This window comes from Solenopsis invicta, chromosome 3 (assembly GCF_016802725.1).
Source record: "Solenopsis invicta isolate M01_SB chromosome 3, UNIL_Sinv_3.0, whole genome shotgun sequence".
Classification (NCBI taxonomy): domain Eukaryota; kingdom Metazoa; phylum Arthropoda; class Insecta; order Hymenoptera; family Formicidae; genus Solenopsis; species Solenopsis invicta.
In genome coordinates, this window is record NC_052666.1 from 29,467,056 (window position 1) to 29,493,281 (window position 26,226).

Below are 26,226 nucleotides of genomic sequence, written 5' to 3' on the forward strand. Positions count from 1 at the left end.
CCGCCGTAGCGCCGCTACGCAGTAGCAGCAGTCGGTCGGTTACGTCGGTTACGAGGAATGTCGAAGGATCGCGGCGCGTCGTGGCGCATTTCAACTCGCATCCTTGTGATCCTGTACGAGTTTTTGACGCGAGCGAGTGTTTCGAGAGTTTCGTGGAGTGTCGGAAGTGAAGTAAATTATCGGGCGTTCGTGCCAAGATTCGTCGTTAGTCGGATGCGATGTATTGTGCGATAAAATTTGAATTTTTTATAATTCCTGAATTATTATTCACATAGATGACACGTTATAGTTTGCATTGTATACACGTAATGATTATTTACGCGTAAACAATGTTGTTCATAAAGTAATGACAACGCTTCAACTTTACAGTAATTATAAATGAATTTGTTAATTCATCGATTGTGATCAATGTATTATTTAGCGCAAATTAAAATAGTAATTGCCGAGACTGATTAGAGAACGAAAAGAAATACGTGATAAAATAGATTAAAGCATATAATCTTTATATGTTTATAATTATTTATTTAACTGGCAAATTGAATATTCCAATACATTTTACATCAATTTCTCTATTGCACCACAATTGGATTATATGTACATTGTAAAATTTGAAATAATAAATATAATCAATATGATACTACTAAAATTACGCATTAAGTATTCAAACGGATGATAAATTTAACGCGCAAATTCTCTAACAAACAAATAAAAATTAGACGGAAATGTATTTTCGCTAAATGTAGCGGAAGATTACATTCAAACATGTAATATGTTTTAAATATAATCAATTGTGGTACAATAATAATTATCTTCTCTTCTATATATTCACAAATATTGTCATACGTACATACATACATTCGTACAGCATGCATATATTGTATGTATTTACATATGTTTCATTCAGCTTTTCTCCTTCTCTTTTAACAATTTTATTTTTCGACCTAACATATCGTATACGGAGGGGTTTGGTTCTGTTTCTTGATCTGTGTCAGAACTACAATCACTGTCACTAGAATTATCGTATGTTCCAAGACCAGGTAATATGCCAATACATTTAAGTCCATTATATTCATCGCTCGTATTTATTTTATTTGCTATAGTCTTATCGTTTTGTTTATCTGATTCGAGACTAGAAACAGAGGTATCTGCTACTGGTTCACAAGATGCATGCAGTTCTTTCTTTTTGCTAGTATTGGCATCTTCTTCGGATGGCGACAATTTTCTTTTTATTCCTTTAAGTGCATCTATTTTATAAACAAAGCATTAACGATTAATACATTATACACAATACATACTTGTACAACTTTTTCATAAAATATTCTCAAAACTGTACCTTGCTTTTGTTTATCAGATCGTTTCAATACAACACCTGCAGGCAACTTTAACTGGGAAGTGCGGCTACCAAAAAAAAAAAATAAAAAGCTGAATAATTTTTGTTATTAGATTATTCAATGATTTAAAAATTAATTTCTGGGTATAAAGTTTATTCGCTATCATAATTTTAAAAACAAAGAATTGTAGTAAAACTAAAAAATATACTATTACATTATATTGTATTATATTTAAATTTGTTGTTTATACCTTCCACAGGCAGTATTTTTACTGACGGACGGATTCTTCAATTCTTGCTTTAACTTTTCATTTAATTTCTGTTCTTGAAGAGAAGCAACGGCAGCTTTAAAGTCGCGCATCTCTTTCTCTTCCTCAAGATTCTTTTTACGTTCCTCTTCCATCTTGGTTCTATCAACCAAGTCTAAAAACTCTACTTCATCATCATCTAATCCTTTGATCATGTTCTCTAAAAAATACATATATGTATATATACTAAGATATATTTTTTTAAATATAATTTTAAATATTAACAACAGATTTAACAATATTGTAAATGGTGTAATTAAAAATATTAAGACATTTTCATAATGTTGAGATAATTTTAAATTATTTCAAATCATTCTAATTGTTATAGAAGCATACAAATTTACTCATCATAACTCAACGATATATTATCTTCAATATTAAAATAGAATAAATCAATTTATTACAATAAAAATCGAATGCATATTGATGCTCTATAGATCAGCGATTGAAGCAAAATTAATATCAGGTTTCACTTACTTAATTTATGAGCTTCTTCATATTCTATGTCTCTTTTATTTTTCTGTTCTTGTAATCTCTCATATAAGGATCTAGGATCGTAAGTTTCCTCTGGAGCTTCTGTAAGTCGTTAAACAAAATATTTATCAATTATCCGTGAATATTCAAAATCGGTAAATTTACTTTCATAATTGTGACAGTACAATATATACAATTCTCAAACTAAACACGATTAGAGTTTTGCGTTATACAAAATGTAGATAGAACATTGAAGTTAACCTAAAGGCTGATCAGCAGTCCGTACACGTTCCCATTCCTCCTGTCGCATTCGCCGTTGTTCAGCGATTTCGGCTTCCGATATAAAACCCGAGCTCATTTTCACTGTTTTCAAGTAATCGTACGTGTTTACCAAGCACAACCTACAGCGGTCGCAAAATGGTTATCCGTACCTCGATGAACTCAACCAAAGTATACGCGATCGTTATACTTTGTTGACAGGATTATTGACAGGAACACGATGCGTACATTTTACGTATGTAAATGCAAGTTTTTTTTATCCGCACTCTAATAGAGATATCCGCACTCTAATAGAAATATTCAATAATTGAGAGACAGATATCACTTGGCATTGGAAAATAAAAGAACATATGATACAATATGATACAAATCGAATGATTTGTGCTTGCGGAAACGTAGAGCTGCTCGATACAACAAAGTGCATATACTGGAGTACAGACGCGTATGTATCTGCACCGTGAATGAGGTGCAGATGATAATTGGCCAGTCTCTCCTCAAGCCTGCCCAAGATGCTAGAAATTTGTCCGCAATCTCGGACCGATTTTTAGCATTGCAAATACAGCTTAACGCTTAAAACGAGATAAATTGAAATAAATACATATATATACAATCAAGCGTAGGAGAGAGAGAGAGAGAGAAAGAGAGAGAGACAGAGAGAGCAAAGATTCTCCAAGTGCAAAAAGTGCAAGAGCAACGCGAACGAGCCTGTAATCGTATGTACTGCGACGCGATTGGCCGAGTTCGCTAACATCAGACTTTGAATCGCGGCATCATTGTTCAGTACACTTTTAACCATCGTGTTACTTCTTTTTTACGATACTGCTATCAGTTGCAATCGTTATCTCTTACGTTATTCTCCGCAAGTGAGAACAAAAGTGTGTCGTAAGTGTTTGTATCTCGCAGACGTTTGTATTCCACAATCTTTCGATGCCTTCGGTGATCGGCTCCGCGTACACGTTATTGAAGTTTAATTGTTTTCGTGTACTACTCCAAGGGAAGAGCGCGATGAGATCACGGATGGTGCGGCATTAGGCGATTCACCGTTCTGTAATCAACTCTAGGACAGTGTGGGAGCTTTCCAGCTTTCCATAAGGTATTTCGATAAATATAAATAGCGATAATTAGATGCAAAGTATAAATCCTGATTTTCGCTGATTTCGCGGCATTCCCTAACGGACAAAGTTCTACACAAATTTAAGAAATGCTATACAATCTACAAAAAATGCTATAATTGGAACACTTTTGTTAATTTTAATAATTAAATACACATTTGTACTAAAAAACAAATATTTCTATAATAGAAAATAATTTCTACAAATTTGTATTTTTAGTAAAACTTAGTACTTATTTACAAAAATTTTTCCATCCAGGTAAGCTGGAATGTTGTAATTTATTGTACTTTGATGTACTTTCACAGAGAAATTCATAGAAATCATAGAAACGTTGTACTACAAAAATACACAAATTTAGAAAAATTTTAAAGTGTTTCAATTCTAAAATTTTAGATTCCTGTAATGTACATTTGTGTAGATAGATTATATAGAATTTTTTCTGCTTTAATTTTTTAATTTTTTATATTAATGGTTCAAATTCGAAGAATAAAATTATATAATTGTGAAGAGCATTTGTTACATTTTTCACAACACTGTCTCAAGTTTTCTTGAGTAATTGACAAAAATATTCTGATACATCACTAGACCCACTAATATTAATTAAAGTCCTTAGCAATTTCATAATTTTACATAAATGTAGCTTTTAAATAAAAGTTTCTGATATATAATATTTTATTTAATTTTACTTCATTTATTATTTAATTTTATATTTATATTGGAATCAATGATTCATGTGCTCCTACTATTACTAAGAAATGTTTCTTTTAATTTGCCATATGTTGGATATTTTTATCAGAAAATATATTATACTTGTTGCAAACTTTTTGGGATAAATAAATAAACAATCGTTTGCATAATAAAAATTTATTACATTTTCAACTGTTTTTTTATGAAACAATATAAATATTAACGAGAATGACATAAAATTAGAAGTATTATGATCTGGACATAACTAATAAATGATTAAATAAACATGAAACATTGAATAAATATTGTGTTGAAATGAAATTATAAAATTGGAAAATATTTAAAAACATACACAACATAAATGAAACAAAAATATATTTTTTTAATTATTATCACATATTCAAGTGAAATTTGAACGTTTTAGCTGCATCCAGATTATAATATATAATTTATTTTAACAGTTTATATTAACAGTTTATATAAAATATATTTTATATGAGCTGTGCGAGGATTTATCATCCACCTGTTATCATATCATTTAATAGTTCCCTTCAATTTCTATGAATATATTGTCACCATACCGTGTCTGCAAAATCAGCAGACGGAACAAAAACTTGATGCAAATATGATTAAATATTAATACATTGAAATGCGTTGAGTGTAATTCCATTTAATAGCTGGAATATCGTAGTCACTTTGCTGTTCGAGTGTGAATCAGATTTCTGAGATTCACTTATAATAATAATCTATGTATATTTACATGATAGTAAGTGTTTCGCAAAATATTAATTACTCTAGTTTTGGCATACTAGAGTAATTAATATTTTGCAAAGTACTTAAAACTTGACTTTTCCTTGTTGAATTTGATCATAAACTTCTGATGTTAATAACTGATAGCCAAGCTTCGCGTTTAAATAATATATTTTGTCTTGAATTTTGTGCAGATTATATCCTTCTGCCTGCAGGTCTTTCTTTTTCATTTTGAATGTTCCTACAAACCGTGAATATTTAGCATTTATTACATGTAATCTAGTTTCATCTATTAATATTAATCTAGTTTAATATATTAACATATGCGTTCTTCATGAAAATTGCATATTCAAATAAGGCGCGCTTTATGTTTTAGCTTTTTTCTAATTCCTTAATGTTTAACTTATAATTAGTTGCTAATTACACGTTTAAAACATATAAGAATATATAATGCTTATTTTTGATATGCAATACTTAGTTTGCAAACATATTTTTTTCAACATAATCATTATTTCTCTAATTCAAATTTACAAAGTTATAAACTATACGAACAACAAAAATATTGATTATATATATTTATATAAAAAAATACCTGTGAGATCAATTTTTGTCAGAATCCTGATAAATTGCGGCCTGGCATAGACAGGTAATTGTTCCTTAACATCGACAGTTAATTTATTCATATCCAATGTTCCTTCTGCATCATAAATTGCTGCCATTCCTGCTTTGCCTTCAGCACCGTGAATCTGTCGATCATTGTTATTTTATAGCGTTACCATTAGTTATTTTCTGATAAAAATTATATAACAGTCTATAAAATCTCGCAATTTTTATGTTTAGTTTTTATCGAGAATTATTGTAACTGCATGCCAATTTACCATTATAACTATACAAATTATATTTCTTACAGGAAAACACGATATTAGTAAGATAGTAAAATAGTTCTTATTACCTCTACACCATATACTATGCAATCTCGATAATTGACAAAATTACTTATTACGGCTTCAATTTCAGAAGTCGATACATTTTCTCCTTTCCATCTAAATGTATCTCCAGTTCTGTCTTTGAAATACAAATATCCAAACTCGTCGGAAACAAGAATGTCTCCTAAATAATTATAAACAAATTCACAAAATTGTAAATCTAAATCAAGTTTAACAAATTTCGCACTGATATTAAATTTTGTACAAACCTGACAAAAACGCAGAATCGCCTTTTGTGAAAACGTTATAAATTACTTTTTTGGCAGATGCTTTTTCATCCACATATCCTAAAAATGCCCTGGTTGGATTGTTCGGTAAGATTTTTCCGATAAATGCACCAGGTTCATCTATGATTAAATAAAAGATCTGATTTAAATTAAGGATTAAGTTGTAGTACATAAAATAAAATAAAAATAATGAGAGAGAAAGTGAGAGAGAAATAGTATTAATTAATAAATTTTTTACTTAATAGAGTATAAGATTATTGCTCTTTTATTCTAATAAAATTCTTAATTACACGTAATAACAGTTACTAAAATGTTAGATACAAAATTAGATTAAATGTCTCATTCAATAATAAAATTTTCCGAGCTTTATCAGAATCCTAAATATTAATCTAAATATTAAAATACTAATATTAAATTAATCAATTTTATTTATTTGAACTTACGTGGTTCACAGACTTGACATAGTCCTTTAGCATTGCGTATAGGTTCTCCTTCTTCATCAACTTTAATAAGAGAAACAGGATATACCGATGGAATAATTCTTGAAATAAAACCTATTGATCCCATTTTATTATCTAAATTCACTGAAAAAGAACACAATTTTAACTCGCTCCTGAATGTTTGTTTTATTATACTTTTAAAAACTTTAGTTCCTAATAAGAATATTACTCGAAACATTGATTGTGTAATTAAAAAAAATGAAAAAAATTGACTTTGCTAATTACACGTTTAAAACATTACGTAAAAATTGTTGAGTAATAGCAAGTGTGAATTGATGCGGTACTATCCACACAGCATATAATATTTATGATAAATATTTATGAATATTTATTTTTTCATATATTATACAAAATATTTTATAGATATTTTATATACAAAGGAAAGAAATCATAAAATCTTTATTCAAAATGTTATTAAAATATAGACTATATATTTTATATAACATTTATAAGTAAAAAAATTAATATTTATAGTAATATTGTATATACATATATTTTATAAATATTTTATCAAATATTCAAATCATTATTTCAAATATTTTGTAAATCTTTATAAATATTGTGTGTTGTCTGGGATAACCACGCAGTATTTTACTTATCTTTGGAGAATAAAATATTTAACTAAATATTTTGTAATACTTACTGACATTAGCATTGCCTTCAGTAGCACCGTAAAACTCGAGCACTTGTGGAATTTTAAATCGTTTTACAAATTCCTCCCATATCTGTGGCCTTAATCCGTTGCCGACAATCATTCTAACATTATGTTCCTGATCCTCTTTTTTAGATGGTACTGACAGAATGTACCGACACATTTCCCCTATGTATTGACCAATCTAGTTTTTTTTAAAATATTATTTAAGATGTGAATGATATTCATGCAATCTTAATCTTATTGGTATGTAAAAGTCAAAGTCAAAAGTTAAAGCAGAATGATATAATTCATTTTATGAAATTAAAGTGTGAAAAGTACTAATTTTATGTGTTGTACAGAACAAATTAACATAAATTGTTATATGTAAAATTATTCAATCAATTTACAAATAAAATATTACACTCACTGTGCATTTGTATTTAATACAGTCAGCAAAGTACGCGCTGGCGCTAAATTTCTTCCTAATTACTGTTGTATGTCCATGTAACAAAGCCTGCCCTATTGCCATTACTCCCCCGGCAGTATGATATAATGGCAAAGGTGTATATATTCTATCAGAATTATTCAAGGCTCCTATGTAATGTACTGAACCCGCAATAAACATATATCTGCAAAAGACAGAAAAGTATACGTATATGATATATATTTATTGTCATATGATATATGTTCCGCTTTTTCTTTGTAAGAAAATTGTATTTTTTATTGTTTTAATTTTAGAAAATTTCCGGAATTTTGAATAAAAATTTCTCAAGTTTGCGTGGTTAAAAAACATTCCTTTACAAATCTTTCGGTATCTCTTTCATTCTATAACTTTTATCAACAGTTTCGTTATCGTTATAATGTCATTGTGCAGATACAATACGTGGTGAGAAAGCTGCGCAATGACATTCTAAGAATTATAAAACTATTAAGGATAATAGAATAATCTAAAGAATCTATGTTTAACGTATTCACCTTGAGTTAGTAATAACAGCTGCCTTGGGAAGACCTGTTGTACCACTGGTGTAAATATATACAAGCTTATCGTGATAACTACTTTTCTCTTGTACTGCTGGCAATGTTGCGGGTGTATCCGCCAACAAGGCATTCAAGTCTTTTTCTTTTAACGCAATTGACATTGGGTTCGGATGATTTCCGAATCTGTATAATGTTAATTTAGTATCCAACGACGAGGCGATATCTGTCACAGCTGAAATTAATAATTTACTGGAATTAATAATTGTTGAAATAGTGTCGAAAAATTGTTCGAAAGTAGTGACTGAAGAAAATCAATTATTGCATTTCTACGTTCAAACGTTAATTTTTATGTTCTTTCGTTTCTAATGTAAAATAGATAATAATCACAGTATTAATCAGTGTTCTTCTTACCGTCACAAAAATCGATGCCATATATAAGCGCTCGACAATTTGCAATATTGATACAGTGCGAAAGACTGCTTTTACGTAAATTAGTGTTAATCAGAGCCGTTATCACACCAAGTTTGTTCAGACCTAGCCAAATTGCAACGAATTCCGGTCGATTCTCCAACAGTAAAGCAATTGCATCCCCTTTTTTATAACCATGTGTTTTAAATATCGTTGCAATTTTGTTACTGAAATCCTCTATCTATGAAAAATAAATAAACTCATGTATACAATTGCGTGATGTTCTTATTTTATATTGTATAGGTAGATATAAATGTGGCATATAAAAACAAGATTCTTGATCTGTAAAAATAAATTTTACCTGTTGATAAGTCCATTCTTGATCTTCAAATATAAAGCAAATTTTATTTGAATGACGTTTAACATATTCTCTAAATACATCGGCCACGTTCCTGTTCTTCTTTGCATGACCACGTATATTCCACAGCAATCTAACATATCTTGTAAGTCCCCTGAAAAAGAAGTATAATATTCTTGATGATCACAAGGTTTTATATTATGCTCAAGAATGGCTTTTAATTTTTATGTAATAACGTTTAAAATGAAAAAAATATATACTGAACAAAATTTATTTCATTGTTTCATACAAAATTTTATTCGGGTATAAAAAAATAAAATATAAATTAAAAATATTTAATGTCCGTACTATTTTATTTGATGTATTGTTTTATGCATATTCTTTAATTCTTTGATTGATACTGGCTAATGATGAATAACGTTAAGCAAGAAATTCGTTATATCTTCTCGAGATAAAGAGAGAGGGTACTACTTTGCAGTGTGGAAGAATAGCTAGCAAGTTATAAAACATAATAGAAAAAAGAATAATCTATTCCTCATTTTATATTATTGTATTTTTTCGAAGACACACACCCACACACACACACACACACACATGCTAGAAACGATCATTTTTAGCTTCTACTTTTAAATCCTTTACATTAGTTCCGTATTTTGAAGCATTCCAATAATAATAATAATAATAATAATAATAATAATAATAATAATAATAATAATTTGATAATATTAAAATAATATAACTAGGCAATGTAAACTAGTTCGCACATGAATTTTCTTTAATATTTCGTGTTGCAAAGGGTATTGAAATATTGTAGCCTAGATAGTCATGACCTAGATATCAACTACAGCAATGGTCATAGCCATGGTTATAACCATGACCGTGATCATGACCGCGACCGCAGTCAGATATATCTCGGTCATGGCCACAGTCACGGTCATAAAAATTACAACCACTACAAAAAAAAAATGCATCGTCAAACGACTCGAATTACTGCAAGCGTGCAAAAAACATCTTCCTGTTGATGTATCTATTTCAGAACGATATACTCGTATATTGAAGTGAGACAAAAACAAAATATGTATTAGAATACTTTAACGCTAATTTTTTTGTGAGACTGAAAGAGAATTTATGCGAGAAACTTTGTCGGCATACATAACTATAATAGAACATTATTTTACATAATGAATAAAAACAGGAATGTTAATTTTTTCTTTTTGTTACAGACTTTGCTCTAAAATGAACAGAGATACATCCTGTTTTTCGATAATATAAATATCTTAATATTTTTATGAAAAGATAACGATAGACGGAAAGAACGGTTTTGCTCTAAATAATTATACAGGCCGTCAAACGTGATGAGCAAGGTTGCAAAATGTTTTGACATTTCAGCAACTAATTTCACTATCTTACATAATTATTTTTATGGCCCAACAAAATTATTTTCAGATCTATATCCAGCTAAATTTTTGGACATTTTAGCAAAACCGTTCTTTCTGTGTACAAGTCCTATTGTATACTGCAGATGAACAAAGAATTATAGAATTAGTATAAATAACATTCACGCAATAGAATATTTTAATTAAATGGAAATTAAGTCAACATTTTTTATCTCCTTATTGTGAAGCTGAGTTTTTATGTACCTAAGAATATTACGCAACTACGTGAGTGTGACACGCGATATACACATAACTCTTGTTAGTCACATTAAAGCATAGTTCAGTAAGTAAACTTGTGTCACGTAAATAAGCTTTACGATTTATTTAAAATATTATAAATATGCTATATAATTAGATCTCGTTTGCTTTAATTTCTAAATTGTTTTCTTCTTGTACAATCTCCCATAAAAGTGAAATAAAAATAAATATTGCATAGCATGTTTAAAATGTCGAAAACGATAACAAGTTGAAGTAAACTTTTTTGCCCTTTTTTTACTTCAATTAATGTCTTTGTTTTACTTTTCAATGCATGCTTTTATTTTGTCTTATTTTAACCATTTCTTTGCTTTGTTTATTAATATGCTTTGTAAATTTAATTTTTGGTGAAAGTTAAAGATCTTCCGATAATTTTGCGCGCGTGTCTTCTATTCGCACTCCTTGGAACTTGATGTCTAAAGTCTGAATAAGAATCCACAATGTACTCATTATTTCTAATTACTTCTATTGTATCTAATTACTTGCGTGATAGAAAATTATAGACACTTATCTCCGATTTATTTCTTTAAGTATTTAATAAGTAAGATAAGCACGTTTTTTATTTCCTGTAATTTTTAAAAGACAACCATAATTTTATCGTTTTTCTCATAACGATTCAAACATTTTCTGAATGTGTGAATTATCCTTCTTTATCATACAAATATTCTTTAACACTTTGAATATTTGGGCAAAGCGAAAAAAAAATATAATTCATTTATTCGAGTGAATTAATAAATCAATCAATTGAAAAAACAAAATTGAAGGAAAATAATGTGAGAAATTTTTTTTATTTTTTTGCTTTACAATCTCCCACGAAATTTGATTATACTGAGTCATCATTATACATCCAACATCTGATTGAATTACGTAAATTGTTAGCGAAGTCTATCATCATATTCCTATACGAAGTTCAATTATTTGAATGATAAATTATTTGAAATAAGATGTTATTTTTATTCATTTATTTTTATAAAAAAGAATATAAAAGCCAAAGCAATCCAGTCAACACAGTTATATGTTCGTTATATAATAGCTATAAGCTATATTGCAGTATCACATATTATATAATGTGAAAGTTGCAGTAATTGTAGTTATATTACAATTTCGCTGTTTTTTTTTAAGTAATGATACATTTACATCATCTTATTATAATCTTATTAATTACGTTTTTATATAACGTCTATAGTTCCAGTATTTAAATTTTATATATAGAAGCATCATATACTTGTTATGTAAATAATAATAGCATTTGCACATTTATATTATATAAAAGAAAACAATAAATACAAGTAATTAATATAATTGTAATTAGATATAAGTAAGTAGATCATCATCATCACGAAATATTATTAAGTATTATTAAGTATTATTTTCAATTATATAGCAGTTATAAAATCGACTGGGAATGCTCGAATAAATTAATTGTGCGAATTCTTAAAAATCTATGGAGCAATACATCGATTGCGTATGTTAAAGAGAATTAAATATGACTAATCTGAAAACGGGAATAATATTGCGTCAATACCCTGTTTCAGTATCCCAGGAAAAGTATGCAAGTGGCACCAAAAAAAAAACTACATGCTCGAGGTGTTTTTTTATTCTTCTTTACTGTTACCGCAGATCTTTCCAATGGCGCAGTCTTCGATAATTTTAACATCTGACGCGACTGAATCATTAACGATTCGAGTCATCACAAGCGTGATTATTGTTACGAAGTTATGAAGGTTATAAAGATACAATCTTTATACGATTTGTGATTTACAGTTTGTGGACATCTTTGTCCTTTAGAATGTCTCATTGACTTTCATCTTCTGATTGAGAAAAACAACGCGGTATTTCTCTGATGAAAATACAGCGTAAAGCAAGCGTAAAGCGTGAATTGGAACATCGAAACATAAAGAAAGTATATGGAAAAAGCGATGAAAGCGTAATCGAATTCTTTATAGATAGCGTATAGATTGAAATATCAGAGCCTAAAACGCTTGTATAACGCTTGACAAGTTTCTATTTTCGCGTTGTTTTCCTCATTTAAGAAAAAAAAGATCAAAGCTGGGTGACATTTGAAATGAGTTCTATCTTAAAAATATATTTAAAATGGAATTAGCATTTTACATTGTTTTCTATTTTAAATGTAAATGTCTTTTGGAAGACCGTTTTCATTTTACATTTGAAATGAGAATATCTGTACATTTAACCTTATATATGCATAATGGATAAATGGTTTTTTCCAATTCTCTACAAATTTTTGCTAGCGTCATTGACGCATAAGAGGGATTAAACTCTATGGTTGGCCAAAACACAGTTTCTTTTATGACAACATTGAACTTAACGTTAACAAGCATTTGTCTTTGTTTACAATTCAGCAAACACCGAGTTACATATAATACAAATGTAATACAAATGTTGGTTGTAATTTTCCACTCAACAATGTAACTATTATTTAATTCGTTTTTTATATAATAATTGTTGCGTTACAAATTACAACATTTGTATTACATGTAACTTTGTGTTTGCTGAAAACTTTCAGTGAACCACAAGAATGATTCTATGAATGTTGTAAACAGCAATCCTACCCGTCGTTTTATTATTATATATCAAATCAATGAGAAGAAATAGAACAATGACCAAACTCTTACTTCTAGGGACACTAGTAAATAAAAACTGTGTGCTAAAAGAATTAGTAAAAAAATAAAAAACAATTGTTGCTTAAAGGCAAACAACATGCTTATTAAATAAAGCTGAAAAATGAATACCCAAATAAACATATGTTAAAAAAATTATTTTGCATTTGATAATCATGTAAAATACCTATTTATTTATAATTTAAAATGGATTCAAAAAATCAATTTTACATTTGGTATTTTAAATACATTTTTTAAATGTATTTTACATTTGGCATTTGAAATGCAATTCGAAAAGTATTTTACTCAGTCATAGTAAAAATTAATATTTGCGATGGCTAGGCCAATGAGATTGTTATAATAGACAGTCGCTGAAAATCTTATCCTTTAATCAATCGTGTATCTTATATAACAATGATTAGGTAACTGAGATATAATATAAATCCAGATAATATTTCTAATATCATATCTAAAATCGAAACATAAGACGTCTTAAAGACATCTTAAATCGCCCTTTTGCGATATGATCACAAGTAAAAGACGCCTTATGTTTCGATTTTGGACACAATGTTACCCCTAATAGCACAAGATATCATATGAATATTCTAGAATATTTTAGATATCGTGCGAATATTCGTACAATATCACTCGTACGTATATTTATACGATATCATTATATTCATTTGATGTCATGTGCTGTTGGAGGGGTCCGTCTGAAATCTTGTTCGACTCACTTGAGGTCACGTGGTGTTGTCTTAAAAGCAACGTAGAACCATTTCAGGCGGCCACCAGCGACGAAGTACGCAACGGAGACCACGATGAACAGTTGCATGAGATAAATCGGGCCCATGTAGAAGACTATTGCAGCCAGTGCGCTAAATGTAGCTGCCAATAGCAGCATAATGAAAGCTAGGCGTCGTAGAAACCGGCCGACCGATTTCCAACGATTTCTACTCGCGTCGAGCTCTCCTGCCGCTCTCGACGCCGCGTTCACGCTCACGCTGACACGTGTTGTCTGGGCGTCCTGGTGCGTACCTGATGGAGCGTTCGCTAAGCGTCCCCCCACTCCGGACGTTGCCCTCGACGCGTCACATCTGTTGACGTTGGTTTCGTGTAGCGGTGTCGGCGCCGATGCCAACGCCGGGGCCGACGCCGACGTCGACGTCGACGCCGACACCGACACCGAGGATATGCCGAAACGGCCCTCGCCGCGCTCGATATCCTGTAATATGAACGATTGAATTTTTTATCAGCGCGAATGCTCTCCGGAAGAAACGCCCTCCTTCTAAATAGGATACGTTGACCTTATGACTTTCAAGTTGCGAGTCATCACGACCTGATAAGAAACTACAGATTGTTTTCGCAGAAAGGCTGCTATTCCATGTGCAGCAAAGAGCATGCAACGGAATCAAATCAGTGGAACAAATCAATTATCAGTTAAACTGAATAATTGTTCAATTAGATTCAATTAGATTGACACAAAACGTTTTATCTTTCTATACGTTTGTGATGTACATACTTTTAAATAAACCAAGTCCGATGCTCTTCGCATCTTGCAAGTCTTCAAAGTAGATCGAAAGATCGAGATTTTACAAAAAAAAGAACTTTCTTTTTGCTGTAATTAAATATTCTCGGTTTCCAATTAACTTCGTGTGTAAAACGCTATGTATATTTTCATAAAGATCTTACAGATCGTACACATTGCAAAGTTATATAGCCAACTACTTTCTAGCAATTTAGTTTCTCCTATTACCGTCGTATTTCTAGTTGCATGACCCAGTTACGTTAAAATATCCAATTTTTTTTAAGATCTTGATACTTGCAGTGCAAGTCTCAATTGCAAAAATAAAACCAAACACATTGCAATTCAATTAATTTTTATTTATAGTAAAATATATATGTAGAAGGTAATATAATTAATTCTTCTATATTTTATTTAGCTGCGCTACTTAAAAACTGAAAGAATATGAATTACATTTAAAAAGATATAGATACAAAATTATTATATAGAGTGTCCCTGTCATTCGTCGAATTTTTCTTTATCAAAATTTTAATTTAGTATTATCTTTTGTTACAGTTTGTATGTGTATTTAAATATTGATTTAATATTTAAATCTCACTATCCAAATCTCCAATTACAGTTCTATGAATATTAAATTATTGAAGATAATTTAATAATTACATAAATCTCTATAAATTTTAGTTTTTGACGTAGCACTGCAGCGTGGCAAAACGAAATATATGGCGTCATCTAACGTTACATGCTAGAAGCTACGATCGCAAAATTTTGGCTGATGCGCGCACGCATTTCGCCCTGTCGATAAAATCGTGCATTCGCCATCAATGACGCCTGTCACTTCCGGTTCTCGGGGCAATACCCGATTATTTCGTGTGTAACATATTGTACTTACTACAAAAGCAGGACCGTATCTCCACGCGGCATGCGCCTTAAACGGAGCTAGCACGCATTTTTGTAAGACTCTTTTAAATCGCGTGTTTATCGCGCGTAAAATACGTCACGCTCGAATCGCCATTGGGAATGGCCACTCGCTTCGCGGCACTTGGCGACTGATTGCGAGTCACTCGATGATCTTACTTGACATCTCCATCCGCACAAATACAGTAAACGTAATTAGGGTTTATGTAACTCGTGAAGAGTTTACGGTGGATTTCACCTGACGGATAGACTTCCGCAGTCTCTGTACTATAATCAATAATACGACAATACCGCTCTCTCGTGGTGAAAGGCAGTATTTTTTTAAACAATAGTTTTGATTATTGATTGAGTTTGTAAAAAAAAACCGAGTTAAATTGTTTTTATAAAAATGTGTCTTCTTAAAAAATCGTGTTGCTGTGAAAAAACTACAACTTTATATGTTAATTTAACTTCGAAGTGTATCAATTAAAGTTAAAAAAAAAGTCCATATAAATGTTAATTTAATACTTAACATAAAAAAAGTATCATGTATATTTCAATTCCGTTTTTACTTGTATTATTTTGAATTAATTACATCAAAATTAATTATATCAATTTTATTTATTAGGTCACATTTCTTCTTTTTCAGTAGTAATGACATTTTCAGTTATTCAAGATTATATTATTTTATTATTTACTGTTTTATTAATTGTATGTATACACACTACTTTGTTAGTGCAAAGACAAAAAAATATTGTGCACAGAAAATATAATACATACATGCTTGATGTATCTAATTTAATGCGACACTTTTAGATATTTGCAAGACAAAGTTCACGTAGAGGGTCACAACCTGTTTACATAAACTTCGTATCATTATATTTGATTTCAACCATGATTCAGCGTGAAATAAAACAGATATCTGGATAATCAAAACATATTAATATATCTTAAACTTATATGCCTTATATCTTAAATATGCCATAAATAACAAAGAATAATACGCCATATGAATTGCAATAACAAAAACAGTTATGATATCTAATGAAAAAATTACAAAAAAATTTTGAGATGATCATAAAGCACATGTCATTACAGCACATTATATCACATTTGGAATATGTCAAGGATGAAAAATATAGATGGTTCTAACATTAATATGCATGATAATCCATATGGAAAGGAACTATTGAAATGTTATGTCTAGTATTAAGGGACATTATTATTCATTACTTTTGGAAACATGAATAATTTACTATTCAGTTACTATTTAGAACTATTCGCCAATAGTTGTAGTCATGTAGTATTATGGAACCGAGTATGGAACATTACTATTTATGCACGTAATTGTCAATAGTTACTATAGAAATTGAATAGTAACTACTGACGAAAACATATGAATAGTTCCTTCTCATACGGGAATTTATACTTTATTATAAAATTATAAATTCAGCCTCATTAATTTTTATAGCGTTCATTAATGTCCTTTTTGAGTTAAATCTGCATTTTAAGCAGGTAAAACATAGCGATGTCTCTGTCTGTAATGTATATACCATAAATAATAATAAAAACGTTACTATTTGCGCAAAGATATTTTATCAAATCGCTGTTGCGAATGTTTGAATTCTATAGTTAAGAATTTTGCCCAATAAAACGCAAGCACCGATGTTATCACAAACTTTGCAAAGCATTCGTTGCAGATTTTCCAGAAGGTATAATATACATACAATTTTTAATATACATACAATTCTTAATATATCTATTTTAATGCGATACTTTTAGATACTTGCACCAAGACAAAGTTCATATATAGAGTCGTAACCTGATTACATAAACCCCGTATCATTACATTTGATTTTATAATCATGATTCAGCGTGAAGTAAAGTAGATATCTGGATCATAGAAAGATAGAATTTATGTGTCTTAAACTTTATACCTTAAATATATGCCGTAAGGATAAAGAACATGCCATATCTATTACAATAACAGAAACAGTTGATATGTAATTAATTAGCGAAAAAATTAGTTAGCGATTTTTTTTACTTATTTTTGTTCTTTTCTAAATTTGTTTTGCGCGCGCAACGTGTTATTCATTTTCAATTATATCTCTAACAATAATTTATTTCCTTCACGAAGAAAAATCTACAATACGAAAAAATTAAAGAGCTTTAGTTCTTCAATAGTATACCAGCAAGTTTTTCATATTCTTGCTTTTTTCCATAAGAATAAATTTGCTTAATAATTATAATAACGAAATAAATTTTTACAAACTATATATTACATTTCTCAATAACTATGTCATGACATTTTATTAATATATAATGTCGAAATGTTAAAGAAAAAAAGTGAATTTATAAATACAATGGAAAATATGCACTTTTCATTTTATATTGAAAAATCTGCGCATATTTAAAAATATGAAAAGTAAGATGATTTTGTAAAGTGAGATGACGTCAATTCATCAGCATATTGAATATTGAATATCAAATCAAAAAACCAAAGTAGGTAGCCTATACAAAGAGATTCAACATATAGAAATCGGTTGCTCAAAAGCCATTAAGTTGAGAAAGTTTGAATACATTAATTAAATTTAAGAATTGTGTAAGGCTATAATAGGTACCAGTTTTTATAAAATTTGCTAACTAAACCGGTTTGTCGGATATCACTTATACACAGCATTTGTAAAGTCTGTCCTTTATATTTCGGTAACGGTGTAAAATTATGTAAAACTGTGAAATACGTGTTCTCTATCATTTCTACAGATTCTTAAAGGAATAGGAGGGAGGTAAAATAGTCCTTCGAATACGCATTTCGCAGTTTTTTATAATTTCGAACCGTTAATGGAACAGAATACAGTAGAAACTTTAAATTAAATACCTTGTATATTAAAAACCTATAATATTTTAAAGATACTGTCAAATTCTGTAAATGTAAGATTAATTATAGTATGTAATTTTTTACATAAAAATCTTGTATGTAAATATAATTAAATAATTATATTTCTTTTAAGCTTTGTTTATTATAATTGTCACGTTTATAGTAAGAAAAATAGCAGCGATTATATTTTAAATATAAAAAGAAAGTGTACATATATGTATATTAAAAATATGATACGTTAAGTAATATTTAATAAGCTTAAATCATTGTCTCATTATTATCTGTCTAAATGCATGCAAATTAAAATAAATAAAAATGCAATAAATGTAAATACTTAATGAATAATGGAATACTTACATAATTTTTATCGGCCATATGCGCAACGTTTATTTCATTGTTGTGATTAACTGACAACTTTGATATAGTATCCGCCATTTGTAATGTAACGTTGAAAAGCTGTACAGATCGTTTTTATAAAAAATATTTTTATAAAAAATATATTAAATAGATATTTACATTATTTAATTGTAATTATTATTTAATTTATTTAATTTATTGAAATAATTTTTTATTATTATTACATAAGGATCGAAATGTATATAAAAATGTATATAAAAAATATATACTAAAAATAGCAGCTAAATCTCTTGATAATTTTTTATTTTGGTATATATATATATATATATATATATATATATATATATATATATTATTAATTATGTGTAAACAACTTAGAAACACAAAACTCGCGTTTTACAACGCGCACATAGCACATACACAAGCAGTTCTAGCGAAGCACTGCGCCGCGAATTTTCTAACAATTTGGTGAGAAGTAGGAGAAAATTCCGCAAAGAAAATTAGCTTCTGTGCAGCCAACGGAACAAGAATACCTATGTATGTACATCCACTGACCGATTCGATTCCTGTTAGTGCGCGGACTAAAATGAAATAACAGCAGCAAGTCAGTTAGACCGCTCATGAAAGCGTTCTCCCTCCTTCGTTTCACGTGCGTGTACCGGTTCTTGAAACTGCTTGCAACCATTCACTCGCCTATCCATCGTAGTTTTTGCTTTATTTCAACGAGGAGAGGGAGAGAAGAGATTGTAAGTACGCGTGACTGCGATTGCACCAACAAAAAAGTAAGATGAAGCGTCGATGGTACATGACCTCGTTTCATAACAACTTTTATTTCACCGTTCGCAAAACTCGAATTCATTCTCATAACATCATCGGACAGTCTCAATTATTCATAAATTTTACATATGAATGTATAAAACATTTTTATTGTTAAAACTGGTTTTCCCAAATCGCCACGTTCTTGTTTTTAATATTTAAAAAAAAATGTAAATTTTTTTTTGTGAAAATAAAATTATCTTATATAATACACGTTAATATTGTTTTCATATTTATATGTTAACTTGTATGTTAACTTATATGTTAATTTATTAATTTACTTATATAATATACTTATATGTTAATATTCGAAATTTAATAGAATTACGGCGATGAATTAGAAGTCTCGACAACTGTTGTTGTTTTTGTTATACTTTTAATTTTATTATATATCCTTTATTTATATAAAAATTTAAGTAACAAAAAAATTTTGATGGATACGAAGTACACGTCATTACATTACATTTGGAATATGGCAAGGATGAAGAATATAGATGGCTTTAATATTAGTATTCTAATATGCGTGATAATCTATACTTTGGCGTAAGGTCATACATTCAACCTCGTCAATTTTTAAAGTGTTCGTCTTTACATTAATGTCCTCTTCGAGTTGAATCTGCGTTTTAAGCAGGTTACGTAGCGATGCCTCTGCCTGTAATATATATATTTCGCGGATAATAATAAAAAAAATTACTTTTTGCGCAAAGTTTGTGCAATTGCTGTTGCGAATGTTTGAATTCTATAGTTGAGATTTTGCGCAATGAAACGCAAAGCGCGTTGTCACGAACCTCGCAAAACATTTGTTGCAGATTTGCCGCGACATTCCGTAATTCGTGTATCTCTTTCACGAGATTAGCCTCGACCAAGTCCTGAGTAAGCTCGATCCCTGGACGTTGATACCGATGGCCCAATCTCGTATATGCCAGAGCCATGTAACCTTCTTTATCAGCTATTGATTTTTTTATATGCGTGATTTTATTTGACATAGCAGTAACTTGTTTTATTACCTACACGAAAAAAGTACGATAAAATTACGAAACACCATAAAGTCTAAACAGAGTCATAAAGATTCATAAATCTTTAAAATTATTTTTGTGTAGTGTTTAACATTTTTTATAATCTAATTCTAAACTTTGTGTTGCTTGAATAATTAATAACACAACTTTTGAATTAAAATGATAAAATAGCATGAGGAATAAAATTTATTTTCTAGGCTGTTTGAATTTGTTTTTGAAATTAATCGAAGGTATTCTTCCAAAATTTCGTTATAGTTTCTGAGAACAGATATCCATAAAAATCATTTTGTAAAGCGAACACTAAATAACAATTATTGGGTTGTCGGAAAAGTTATGACGTATTTTTGTATGTATATATGTATGTATATGTAAAAATGCGTCATGACTTTTCCGACAACCTAATTGTATGCACTGAGAGAAATGTTTGGTAAAATCAACTAACGTTTGGTTGAACAGTAATCAAATGAGTTTTATAGTTATAATTACAAATATATATTGCTGTTTTGACTAAACAATTTGTAGCCTTAACTAAATAATTATTTTCATACAACAAATTACAAAAAGTTTTATTAAATGTAACTAAATTTTTGTTACCATTAACTATAAAATTCAATTAATCACTGTTTTACCAAACAATTTCTTTTAATGTAATTACTAGTTATTATTTTCTACTCAACAATTAACTGTTAATAAAAAACGTATTGTACAACAGACATAGTATTAAATGGAAATTAGCCTTATTTTTCACACACCTCCGAGTGCTGAAGTTCCAATTTGGTTTTAGCTTCTCGGGTCTGTTCGATGCGCTGCCTGAAAGCTTCATTTGTGACGTCTTTCTGTCTATTTAAATTGTTGATTGTTTGCATAATTATAGTATCGATATAAGAGCGTAACTGCTTCGCGCTATTCACTTCTTTATTCGCACTGACAACATTGTCGTTCGTTTGCCGTTCCCATTCATTTAACATTACTCCCCTGCATTTAACAATCTTTTTGTACGTGACGTATTCGATATTCTTGAATGTAATTACATACATATATCACATAGATATGTTAATAGATTTATAATTTTTATTTTAATTTTGCACAAACATCTCTTTCTTCTTTAACATATTGTCTTAGATCATTAATATCAAATGCAATAATAATGTGAAAAACTAATTTCAATGTACAGAACAAATAAAATCCTCGCGTTTATTATTTTTGACGTCATAATCGGTATTTTTAAACGGTATTTCTAACTACTGATGATAATGTATGTAAATGATATACAATAATTAATACTTCCTGACAACATTACGCACTGTTTGTCGAGAGGCGAAGTTCCATGGTAGATACTCAGATTAAAATCAGTCTCTCTTAACGTCAAATTGCGACGATCAATGCGTAAATTGATTTCCTTATTTTCGAGATCGCGATCGATGTGGTACAGCGTGGCTTTCAATTTACGAATTTGTTCGCAAATTTTCTTTAATATTCGATCTAACAAATTTTCCGATTCCTGTATCACCTCGCGCTCTTTCAACAAGTTTCTTTCAACGTCGTCGTGAACCAAGTCGATACCTAATCTACCTTCTCTGTAATGTCGTTTTAAAAAATTAATTTTAAGAGAAAATGCAAATTGGCTCAAAGTCTAGAGAACCTTAATGACCTAGCAATGAGACATTTTTCGCAAATTGCGAGATAGTTTCTCTTCACAGACTTCAGGACATCCGTAAACCGTTCTTTGTACACGGACAGCGCATCGATTTCCAGAACACTGTTCTTTCTTATTCGCAGCAATTCCTTTTCACGGAATTCGACGTCATTGATTTTTTCTAGTAATCGATGATCCGTTTCCTCCTTATTAGTATTCACGATTTCCTTGGCCGATTCGCAGGCAAGGGTCGCTTCGGTTAAAAGTCGATCCGATAATTCTCGTTGCCCTTCGGAGCATCGATACCTGAAGTCATCCAAGTTACACTCGTGTATTAAAATAAAAAGACGCGGAAGAAAGAAAAGAAGAGTCAGACTTCGAATGCGGTTGTATGTACGTGCACGCTCGCGTGTAATATCTTGATAAGAACTTATTTGCTTTCTCCATAATTATAATACATATCCGCGATAGAGCAACACGTTAAATTTTAATTGGTGCAACTTTATATCAATTTTATATGAAGTACTTTGCAATTTTAACTGGATACTTTTTAATTTTGCAATTAACGTTGCACGCATGACTTAAATTTGTACCTGAACTGATTGTTGAGATGCCAATCGTCCAACGTAAACTTTGTGGGAAGAAACGGTACACAACTTACATTTGTTTCGGTTTTCGCCATTTCGCAATACGATTTTACTCGAGACTTCACGCAAGTTTAGTGAGATATGTTTCGATGATTCACGAAAACTCTATTCCAATCATGGTGTAAGAATACACATAATACAGTATTCTTACACCATGATTTCAATATGTTTGTTTCCAAGGAAACGTTTCCCCTTACTATTGAACTTCATGAGATTCAAACACACACACACACACACACACACACACACACACACTTGCTTAACTGTATAATAATGTATGCACAAGGAAATTGATTGGTCTGAATTGATCTATTACCACATACTTATGCAAAAATGGTTCCCGGTACAGACCCTCTAATTAGAGGGTCTCTAGTTCCCGGCTATAAATGGTCCCCTGCGAATGTATAATACTTTACCATCGTGTAAAATAATTAATTTAACATTTTGAGGTTGGATAGTAAAATTATAATAGTTAAAAAGTTAAATAATAAATTAAAAGAAGTTAACTTTTAACTTAACTCAGTTAATTTTTAATGACTTAATTTTTAACTTTAACTAATTATTTTTGAAACACATAACTTTAATTTATAACTTTTTTCAAAATTAAAAATTTATCTACTACGTGAAAAACAATGTAAAAGAAAAAAATACATTTCCATATAAAAAAACAATATTTCTTTATTATTTCATATAAACTTAATTTACAAATAAAATATTAAATTTCTTTGATGATCTATATTATAATTGTTTTGAGTAATTTAATTTTAAAAAATTACGAATTTCTAATTTGAATTTTTAACATGAATTTTTTTTTAAATTAATTTAATTTAATTAACTTTTAGTTAGTTTTTCTTTATGTAACTTTTAATGTAATTAAATTTTTTAAGCCATTAATTTGGCTTTTAACTTAATTTAGTTAAAAAAATATATTAACTTATAATATTGTTAACAGCAGCATTAAAGAAATAACCAATAGAAATAACTTTTTGTCATTTTATTTTAATTAAATTATATATATTTTATATAAGTTTATTACAGAAAATTATCCTTATCTAAAATCGATAATGTCGATAGCATATTCATCTGATATTATCATTTACATTGAATCTCTTAATTTCTAAACGAGGGCGCTTTCACATTGGTATTCAACACGCACGATCGTCTTCTTGCCGACCTCGTGATAATGTTTACTTGTGTCCTTATAATACAAAAGTATTACGCGTAACTACTGTATTCAATCGAAATGAGACGGAATTTTTTTCGAGATACATAAAATTTGTAAGTTTTTTAAAGAGATAAATTACTAATATTAGAACCATGAATATTTATTGCTTATTTGTTTCGTTCTTTAATCAACAATATTTGTTTCATTGTAAAATCAGTGACTGCTTGTAGAGAGAAATTGAAGAAATTCTTTTTAAATTAAAAGGACTTTAAATAACGATCAATATGATTGTTAAGAATGACATCAAAACTAAGTACCTTTACCTTTAACTTCATTATAAGTACGTTGAATCTTGTAAACCGACATAATTTATTTGTACTATAAAAATGTTTATATTCAAATTGTTTTGTATCAGAAATATAAAATTTTACAGATCGATTCCTGCATGTATCTCCTCGCTGCATGGATGTCATGCCACCACTTGACTTGAACAAACTCAAGAAAAGACCATTAGAAGTTTCGGAACGACCCAAGAAAAAGATAGACAGGTTCGATGGATTGTCAGAGGAGGAGGTACAAAAATATACGTTGGAAGATTATCTGGAGATGAATCTGGACATAGTGTTTGTCGGAATCAATCCGAGTTTAACAGCCGCGCACCGTGGTAGATATTACGCAGGTCCCGGTAATCACTTTTACAAGTTGCTACATGAATCGGGTCTAACGCCACGATTTGTCAGTTTTGAGGAAGACTATAAACTGTTGCAATACAATATTGGCTTGACAAATATCGTATCACGTCCTACTAGATCTGCTGCAGATCTTAAGCGAACAGAACTCAAAGAGGGTGCTAAAATAGTGGAAGAAAAACTAAGATTATACAAACCCAAAATTGCAGTATTTAACGGTAAATGCATCTATGAAGTATTTGCTCACATTACTACTAAATCTAAATTTTATTTTGGATTACAACCAGAACGCATTGATAATACTGCAATTTGGGTGACACCGTCGAGCAGCGCACGGTGTGCTAATTTTCCCAGAATGATGGACAAGTTGCAGTTTTACACGGCATTGAAAAAGTATCTACATTTTCTGAAAGGCGAAATTACCGACGTCGATGTAAAGGAATTCTGCTTTGAGAGATGCAAGCAAATTATACCCAGCACTTCCAAAATGTGGCGACGCAAAAACATCTCTACTTTTCTTTATGGAGGTAGAGTTGTTAATAAAAACACGCTTTGTTTAGATACATCTGAAGAAAATATTGCTTTAATTCATACAGCAGAATTTTTAGTAGAAAAAACTAATGATGAAAAATATGATGAAGATGAGAATATGTCTATTAATAAGAAAACATGTAGTCAAGAAAGTGAAAGTCAAACATCATTTAACGAAACTATAGGAAAAATTGAGAGAAATATGAAAGAAACGGAAAAGCTTCTAGATTCTGGTGATGAAGTAGTAGTTAAGTCAAAAACTAAACGAATCTCTAATATTAATAGAAAAAAAAGTAAAAATTATCCCATTGTAATTAACAATACTTTAAATCATGAAGATAATGCAACCAATTTTAAAAATAATGAAAAACGTGTATCTTCAAGAATTGTTCCCAAAACACAAAATTACTTGAAAAATTGCAATAGTCATGACACAGATTTTATAAGTATAATCAAACAAAGATTATCACAGAAAAGTAGCAATGATAATAGTGCATGCACTGTCTCAAGATCAAAATCTAATTCTAAAAAAAATAAAACGGTAAATATTAATGATGAAGATACAAGTGTATAATTTTCAATTCTAAATATTTACAATTTAGCAGTATGTGTACATACATCTTATTCTTTTGTAACTTGAAGTTTGTTACCAAGATATTTATTATATATAGACAAATAAAATATAATAAGTCAAACTGATATAAATTCCACAATGAAAAATCCTTTTTTTAT

General features: G+C 29.7%; 4 protein-coding genes across 15 annotated transcripts; 1 reads left to right on the forward strand and 3 right to left on the reverse strand.

Moving 5' to 3' along the window:
• Positions 1-26,193, forward strand: LOC105199434. 7 transcript variants are annotated; one of them, XM_011166560.3, is made up of 3 exons: positions 24,080-24,387; positions 24,492-24,614; positions 24,708-26,193. In XM_011166560.3, the coding sequence occupies exons 2-3, from the start codon at positions 24,572-24,574 to the stop codon at positions 26,066-26,068; spliced, it is 1,404 nt and encodes a 467-aa protein (XP_011164862.2). In that variant the 5' UTR covers positions 24,080-24,387; positions 24,492-24,571; the 3' UTR covers positions 26,069-26,193. The 7 variants fall into 7 exon arrangements, with proteins under 7 accessions (XP_025989616.2, XP_011164865.2, XP_039303274.1 ...); XM_026133829.2 differs by having other exon boundaries at positions 24,505-24,614; XM_026133831.2 differs by lacking the exons at positions 24,080-24,387; positions 24,492-24,614 and adding an exon at positions 1-368.
• On the reverse strand, positions 707-2,834 carry LOC105199433 (PSME3-interacting protein). 2 transcript variants are annotated; one of them, XM_039447344.1, is made up of 5 exons: positions 2,374-2,834; positions 2,116-2,214; positions 1,582-1,798; positions 1,334-1,422; positions 707-1,244 (listed from the first exon to the last, which is right to left on the reverse strand). In XM_039447344.1, the coding sequence occupies exons 1-5, from the start codon at positions 2,468-2,470 to the stop codon at positions 901-903; spliced, it is 846 nt and encodes a 281-aa protein (XP_039303278.1). In that variant the 5' UTR covers positions 2,471-2,834; the 3' UTR covers positions 707-900. The 2 variants fall into 2 exon arrangements, with proteins under 2 accessions (XP_039303278.1, XP_011164861.1); XM_011166559.3 differs by having other exon boundaries at positions 1,334-1,398; positions 2,374-2,832.
• LOC105199469 (long-chain fatty acid transport protein 4) lies at positions 4,397-19,625 on the reverse strand. 4 transcript variants are annotated; one of them, XM_026133827.2, is made up of 13 exons: positions 19,528-19,625; positions 18,995-19,093; positions 14,078-14,565; positions 9,035-9,185; positions 8,677-8,914; positions 8,263-8,497; positions 7,715-7,916; positions 7,297-7,489; positions 6,597-6,737; positions 6,136-6,273; positions 5,893-6,050; positions 5,533-5,686; positions 4,397-5,181 (listed from the first exon to the last, which is right to left on the reverse strand). In XM_026133827.2, the coding sequence occupies exons 2-13, from the start codon at positions 19,070-19,072 to the stop codon at positions 5,027-5,029; spliced, it is 2,331 nt and encodes a 776-aa protein (XP_025989612.2). In that variant the 5' UTR covers positions 19,073-19,093; positions 19,528-19,625; the 3' UTR covers positions 4,397-5,026. The 4 variants fall into 4 exon arrangements, with proteins under 4 accessions (XP_025989612.2, XP_025989611.2, XP_039303272.1 ...); XM_026133826.2 differs by having other exon boundaries at positions 19,415-19,557; XM_039447338.1 differs by lacking the exon at positions 19,528-19,625 and having other exon boundaries at positions 14,078-14,437; positions 18,995-19,099.
• LOC105199435 (tektin-1) lies at positions 20,173-23,348 on the reverse strand. Of its 2 annotated transcripts, XM_039447342.1 has the most exons (6): positions 23,056-23,348; positions 22,478-22,768; positions 22,131-22,403; positions 21,579-21,801; positions 20,599-20,817; positions 20,173-20,462 (listed from the first exon to the last, which is right to left on the reverse strand). In XM_039447342.1, the coding sequence occupies exons 1-6, from the start codon at positions 23,142-23,144 to the stop codon at positions 20,325-20,327; spliced, it is 1,233 nt and encodes a 410-aa protein (XP_039303276.1). In that variant the 5' UTR covers positions 23,145-23,348; the 3' UTR covers positions 20,173-20,324. The 2 variants fall into 2 exon arrangements, with proteins under 2 accessions (XP_039303276.1, XP_039303275.1); XM_039447341.1 differs by having other exon boundaries at positions 20,303-20,817.
• Positions 26,194-26,226: the final 33 nt, after the last annotated feature.

Excerpts from the sequence above, each read along its gene's own strand:
- LOC105199469 (XM_026133827.2), bottom strand. The coding sequence starts at position 19,072 with ATGGCGGATACTATATCAAAGTTGTCAGTTAATCACAACAATGAAATA. Across the intron at positions 9,186-14,077 it reads ACAACACCACGTGACCTCAA|GGGACTTACAAGATATGTTA; the intron begins GTGAGTCGAACA and ends CTTCTTTTTCAG. Across the intron at positions 5,182-5,532 it reads GACAAAAATTGATCTCACAG|GAACATTCAAAATGAAAAAG; the intron begins GTATTTTTTTAT and ends CACGGTTTGTAG.
- LOC105199434 (XM_011166560.3), top strand. The coding sequence starts at position 24,572 with ATGACATCAAAACTAAGTACCTTTACCTTTAACTTCATTATAA. Across the intron at positions 24,615-24,707 it reads TACCTTTAACTTCATTATAA|ATCGATTCCTGCATGTATCT; the intron begins GTACGTTGAATC and ends AAAATTTTACAG.
- LOC105199433 (XM_039447344.1), bottom strand. The coding sequence starts at position 2,470 with ATGAGCTCGGGTTTTATATCGGAAGCCGAAATCGCTGAACAACGGCGA. Across the intron at positions 2,215-2,373 it reads GACTGCTGATCAGCCTTTAG|AAGCTCCAGAGGAAACTTAC; the intron begins GTTAACTTCAAT and ends AACGACTTACAG. Across the intron at positions 1,423-1,581 it reads AAAAATACTGCCTGTGGAAG|CTTTTTATTTTTTTTTTTTG; the intron begins GTATAAACAACA and ends AAAATTATTCAG.
- LOC105199435 (XM_039447341.1), bottom strand. The coding sequence starts at position 23,144 with ATGGCGAAAACCGAAACAAATGTAAGTTGTGTACCGTTTCTTCCCACA. Across the intron at positions 22,404-22,477 it reads GAAAAATGTCTCATTGCTAG|AGAAGGTAGATTAGGTATCG; the intron begins GTCATTAAGGTT and ends ACGACATTACAG. Across the intron at positions 21,802-22,130 it reads ACTTCGCCTCTCGACAAACA|GGGAGTAATGTTAAATGAAT; the intron begins GTGCGTAATGTT and ends TGTTAAATGCAG.